Source organism: Wolffia australiana, chromosome 19, assembly GCF_029677425.1.
Source record: "Wolffia australiana isolate 7733 chromosome 19, ASM2967742v1".
NCBI classification, from domain to species: domain Eukaryota; kingdom Viridiplantae; phylum Streptophyta; class Magnoliopsida; order Alismatales; family Araceae; genus Wolffia; species Wolffia australiana.
Genome location: NC_135853.1, coordinates 1,326,864 through 1,332,933, shown reverse-complemented (window position 1 = coordinate 1,332,933; position 6,070 = coordinate 1,326,864). Strand labels below are relative to the sequence as shown.

General features: G+C 37.7%; 1 protein-coding gene across 16 annotated transcripts; it reads left to right on the top strand.

Moving 5' to 3' along the window:
• Positions 1–1,986: 1,986 nt before the first annotated feature.
• LOC144715782 (transcription factor MYB3R-5-like) lies at positions 1,987–5,859 on the top strand. 16 transcript variants are annotated; one of them, XM_078590779.1, is made up of 10 exons: positions 1,993–2,142; positions 2,943–2,981; positions 3,065–3,161; positions 3,271–3,401; positions 3,702–3,753; positions 3,996–4,053; positions 4,137–4,231; positions 4,298–4,401; positions 4,871–4,999; positions 5,092–5,859. In XM_078590779.1, exons 4-10 carry the CDS (start codon positions 3,286–3,288, stop codon positions 5,717–5,719), a joined length of 1,182 nt encoding a protein of 393 aa, XP_078446905.1. In that variant the 5' UTR covers positions 1,993–2,142; positions 2,943–2,981; positions 3,065–3,161; positions 3,271–3,285; the 3' UTR covers positions 5,720–5,859. The 16 variants fall into 16 exon arrangements, with proteins under 16 accessions (XP_078446901.1, XP_078446894.1, XP_078446905.1 ...); XM_078590767.1 differs by having other exon boundaries at positions 3,231–3,401; XM_078590776.1 differs by having other exon boundaries at positions 2,943–3,024; positions 3,099–3,161; positions 3,238–3,401.
• Positions 5,860–6,070: the final 211 nt, after the last annotated feature.

The following is a 6,070-nucleotide window of genomic DNA, read 5'->3' as shown; positions in this document are numbered from 1 at the left end:
ATCATCATATGGATTAACAAATCACATATATATTTATCCCAATCAATTGGTTGAGTTTCTAACCCGTGGGTTGCCAAGCTACACCATGTGCTCTAGAAGATAGTCTCTCATCCATTTGGTGCTCCTAGGATTAATTAAGGTGTGGTCGACTTTAGAACTCTAATCGATCATCCAAGTTAGTATCAATTTGTTTGGAAATTATCGAAGAATGATTCTCTGATATTCCATTACATTGGCAAATAACTTCACTGCATCATCTTACTTGATATTATAAAAAAAGCATGTGATCCCATATTTACCATTCAATCATCTTTGTGAGCTTCTTGGTGCACCCAAATTAAGAATGTTTGTAATTCTGTGAATAGGAATCATAGGTCATAACAAAACTAAAATTATGTGTCCGCAAGACGTATTTGGTGTCTCAAGTCAAATGATCACTTATACCACCGTGGCATGAATCAACCTAATTGATAGTTTGGTATAACATCATTGAGAGATTCATACATATCAATTCAGTGAACTCTTTCCGCCAAAACGCACCCACTATATATCCTTAGTGTCTCTACAATAATGGCTATGAGTAAAACCATAACATATAACTGATATTAGATAATGTTGTTGTATTCAGCCATTTTGATTTCATTTGCAAGCATCCTTCAAAAAGGAATATTCAGAACACATGATTAGATATTATTGATATTTTAACTGTGATATCATCATAATTCACAAAAGCAGTTCAAGTATTCATGGGCTTCATCATAAACATGATATGTGCAGTATAATGAATAGATTACATGAATGAATATTGAACTAGACATGCAATGTAAGATTGACTGGCCGGCCAGAAGTGTTTCTATTACTGACTCAGTCCACTTTATTTAAAAATGATTTTATCTCACTATCATAGATGTCTATGGGTGCTTGACACATAAAAACATGGTTGATCATGGGGTGACCTTTATCATAAAATATTGCCCAAGTTCAATCGGCCAAATTAGGATTACATGTAATAACTACCCTATAGTTGAATAGTTATCGAAATATTCATCTTTTGAAGTAACACCTTACTTGTGATTCTTCTTACCTATGTCTACAAATGAGATGCCCAAAAACATTATATAAATTTAACACATTACTAATTTGAATGGTTGAATTATTAAAATTTATACTAAATATTTGAAGATGGAATCTTGATTTTGGTGTGACCTGAGTTAAATGTGCACATATATCCACATCCTTTTCCGAGATCTTGTAGAACATTTTCATTTATGTAGAAATGGATATTATGAAATATGCTTGCACATAATGTGAGAAAAATGGATAAACATAACTTGAACGTTGTAATATAAATAATGAGGAGATAATTATATCTTAACCACGAGAAAATGAGGACTTTGCATCCAGCTCTTAACAGCTCCTGCCAAGGGGTCCTCTTGACCAGGGTTTAATTTTCCTCTTAAACATTACTTTTGGTTTTGGGTACTTTAAACCATGAAAATTAATTTAAAGAAAAGGGTACCGGGAACATCATAGAGCCATATTATTACTACCCCTGAGAAATATAGGGGGTAATATCCAAATTAAATTTCAAAATCAAAACCTTTTTCATCCTGCAGTTCATGCAATCGGCGTGATATGCTGACTTCATACACCATTTTTTATAAGCTATCTTTTTTTGTGTAGGAATGAGCTGTCACAAAGATGTTTCAATTAAACTAAAGTCAATTAGCAAATTTGTGTGCCTAAACATATAAAATTAACCACAATCATAATAAATATCTATGTTACATATATATATATGTATCTCTTTTTAAAGGGGGGAGAGTGCCGTTTGCGGTTCAACCGTTCAAACCTGCAAGTTAACGGCGAGCCGTCTTCGGCCGTTATAACCCCCACTAGGAAAGACTGACGGCGCCGTTATGGCCGTTTAGTCCTTATTTTTCGTACTATTTAAATGCGTCTGTTTCTTCCCCGGAATGGGAATTCAACGGGCAACGCCTTGTTTGAAAGCTTCCGTCTCGGGATTTGCTGCAAGGACAAGGATCGCGCGTATTGGATCCAGAAATTGGCGATTGTTGAATCGCAGATTGAGTAGAAATTCTGATTCTGCATCTTCCGAAACGTAGGAGCACTAATTCTCAGGTTTTTCCGACGTTTCCTTCTCGATATTTTTCTTAATCTCCGCGTCAAGCCACAGTTCTGTCCGTCTCTGGATCACGGATTTTATAAACCTGTTCGTGTTATTTTCGGCTCTATATCCAGTGATTTTATGTTCGGAATTCAGTTGATTTTCGACTTTTAAGGCCTGAAATCGAGACGGCCGCTGTTTTGATTTGCTGCAAGGGCAAGGATCGCCATTCTTGGATCCTGTGCTTGAGAATTGTCTCTGAATAGAATCGCATATTCAGCTTCTTCCGAAATACTGGTGCATTCTCAGCTTTTTCCGTTGTTTCCTTCTCGATGTTGTTCTTAATCTCCGCGTCAAGCCGCAGTTGTGTCCGTCTCTGGTGTACGGAGTTTATAATCCTGTTCGTGTTACTTTCAGCTTCATATCCAGTGATTCTAGGTTCGGAATTCAGTTGATTTTCGACTTTTAAGGCCTGAAATCGAGATGGCCGCTGTTTTGATTTGCCGCAAGGCCAAGGATCGCGCGTCCTGGATCCTGTGCTTGGGAATTGTCTCTGCCCAGATTGATTAGAATCGCCGATTCAGCTTCTTCCTTAATAGAGGTGCATTCTCAGCTTTTTCCGTTGTTTCCTTCAAGATATTTTTCTTAATCTCCGCGTCAAGCCACAGTTGTGTCCGTTACTGGTGCACGGCGTTGATAATCCTGTTCCTGTTACTTCCAACTTCATATCTAGTCATTCAATGTTCGGAACTCAGTTGATTTGCGACTTTTAAGGCCTGAAATCGAGATGGTCTCTGTTTTGATTTGCTGCAAGGGCAAGGATCGCGCTTCCTGGATACTGTGCTTGAGAAATGTCTCTGACTAGAATCGCATATTCTGCTTCTTCCGAGATTTAAGTAGGATAATTCTTGATAATCCTGTTCATGCGACTTTCAGCTTCATATCTACTAATTCAATGTTCGGAATTCAGTTGATTTTCGACTTATAAGGCCCGAAATCGAGATGGCCTCTATTCCTGGAGTTCAATGATGAGGTATGCTGTGTTGCGTTGATTTCACTCTTTTTTTATTTTTTTATTCTATTGAGTTGTCATCGTTTGAAGGTTGTAGATATTTGTCGATCGGCATTGTGGCATCTGGCAGTGTTTGCTGGAAATTATGATGGATGAGGAGATGAAGCAGGCATGCACAGAGAACAGACAATTGGCTGTTGCTTCAACTTCCTCCCAATCGCAAGATAGCTATGACTTCTCGGGGGCATCGCCTTCCTATCGGTAGCGCTCCGTTTTCTCTATCGAACTGGTGTTTGATCTATTGTCTTTTATCATGGATGATAGATTTTGATTCAGAATGTTTTAAAATTACAGATGTCGAAATTCAAAAACAATTTTATGAACGTGGATCTATTCTAGCAAAACAATCCTGCCAAATTTACTTTGATCTCTATTGGGAAATGGAATTCACCATTCTTAACCTCAATTCGCATGCCAATTTTCTGTGGTATTGTTATTTAATAACACTATACCGTTGTTTTTAGTTGGTGGCCAATTGATGCTGGTGTACATCATTTGTAGGCGAACTACAGGTCCAATAAGACGAGCCAAAGGGGGCTGGACACCGGCAGAGGTGTGTGACCCAATTCTCTGTCGAATTTAGAACAAAATATTAGGAGTTTTTCATTTTATTAATTCAATCCCTTGACTTTACAGGATGATATTTTTAACTTTCTTCCAGTTTCAAATTAATTCTCAAGTATATCAAGCTTAGATATTTATGTGTTATTCTGGGGACGTTTATTTGATCATTGACGCATCTTTGTTTGCCTTTTTGTTTTCCAATTCGTTTATTTTTTTTACAAATACCTGCAGGATGAGACACTACGAAAGGCGGTTAAAGCCCATAAGGGAAGAAGTTGGAAGAAAATAGGTTTCCCCTCGTCGTAAATGGATCTTGGCTAACGGAATACTAAATTATAACATTAAAATGACTTAATTATGTATCTTGTGCAGCTGAATACTTTCCGGATAGATCTGAAGTTCAATGTCTGCATCGATGGCAAAAGGTTCTCAACCCTGAGCTTGTAAAGGGTCCATGGACCCCACAGGTATTTTGTAGAGAGTGTTTAATTTTTTGTTTCATTCTGATAGTCATAATTTAAGGTTTAATGCAGGAGGATGACAAAATAGTGAAGCTTGTGGAGAAGTACGGACCTACAAAATGGTCTGTTATTGCAAAATCATTACCTGGTCGCATTGGAAAGCAATGTCGAGAGAGGTAAACTTAGTCTCCAGTCATTAATTAAGCCTCATAATATCTTCTGATTTTTTCTAGCTGTTTAACCTAATGTCTTTCTTAAAGGGAAATTTAGAAGGAAAAGTCAGAAAAAGCTTTGGCATTTGTATGCACTGATATTCTAAAAAATATGGCCATATATCTTAAATTTCAATATTTCGATTTAGATTAACCTTTCTCTGTGAATTAATCGTTTGAATTCTACTTTCCCAACTTAATTTTCACAAAAAAACTTAAAATGCATTTTTATTTCATTATATTAGGATCAAACAAACATTTTGGGGGCTTAGTAAAAGGGTATACTTTCTTCACATAATAATGTATGTATAAAGACGCAAAAAAAAAAAACGATGCCTGTGTCACATCAGTCAATCACTTCTATTATCTGCTCAAAAATACCCATCATTGTATTAAATAAACTTAAAGGCCATAAATTCTGTTCTTAATCAAGGTGGCACAATCACTTGAACCCGATGATCAAAAAAATTGCCTGGACTCTGGAGGAAGAAATTCAACTCATCAATGCACATCACATACACGGGAATAAATGGGCGGAAATCGCAAAGCTTCTTCCCGGAAGGTATGGACTGGCTCTTAACAATGGCAGTTCAATTTTATTAGTGATTAAGATTTTTGGGATTCCCTCAACACTAACAAAATATCTTGATCCAGGACGGACAATGCGATTAAAAACCATTGGAACAGTTCCCTGAAGAAAAAATGTGATCTTTATTTGGCAACCGGAAAGTTATCAGGCGCTCCAATACCCATTTCTTCAGTACAAACACCTCAGCCCATTCCTACTCCAAATGGGCCTACATTGGAGCCCAGCCAGGAAGAATCCAGCCCATTTATAAAATCCAACTCTCAGGAACTTGATCATCATAACAGAAATTCCAGTGGAGAAACCCAATCAAATGGTGGGGAAGACACACAAAGAGTTGGTTCTCTCTTCTACAAGCCGCCAGAGTGGGAAATGTGTGACGTGTCTGCCACGTCAGCACTTCTGGACAAGTACTGCCGGATCCTGCTTAACGGGTCGGACCCATCACTTTCTTCTCTGGATCCGAGGCGAGCTGCCGGGCTCAGCCCAGAGTTTATTTTGAGAATTGCAGCAAATAGCTTTCCGAGTACACCATCAATAATTAGGAGACGAAACGTGTTGACCACTACGCCACCTGATCAAGTGAAGCCTGCAAGGAAGCGGCTTGACTTTGCAGTTGAATCAGAGGAGCATAACCAAAGCGGCTGCCCGGTTGGATCCGATATGTCGAGCAACTTAACCCATTCCCAGATTTAATAAACTGTAAGTATTTTATTTTTCAATATTGTGATTAATCTTGGGCCAGAAATCAGCATGTAGGAATCTCAACTGTCCAAACAAGTATTATCTGCCAAGATTTAAAAGTAAATCAATAAAAATTGCCCCTTAGGATTTGATACGCATTCCCAGGAGATGATGTCATCACTGAGGTTTTCATCGTTACGAATATTTTACTTTTAAATCTTGTGATCGATATTGGGCCTGAAATCAGCATGTTGGAATTACGACTATCCAAGAATTATTATCTTCCATGGTTTTTTTGGGGTTCATGATTATCGAAATCCATAAAAATAGCCCTTTTAAATTGTAGACGAGTTCCCAGGAGAT

Bases quoted from the DNA above. Each gene is read 5' to 3' on its own strand.
- LOC144715782 (XM_078590775.1), top strand. From the start codon at position 3,286: ATGATGGATGAGGAGATGAAGCAGGCATGCACAGAGAACAGACAATTG. The intron at 3,402-3,701 runs GTAGCGCTCCGT...CATCATTTGTAG, and splicing joins GGGGCATCGCCTTCCTATCG to GCGAACTACAGGTCCAATAA. The intron at 5,000-5,091 runs GTATGGACTGGC...ATCTTGATCCAG, and splicing joins GCAAAGCTTCTTCCCGGAAG to GACGGACAATGCGATTAAAA.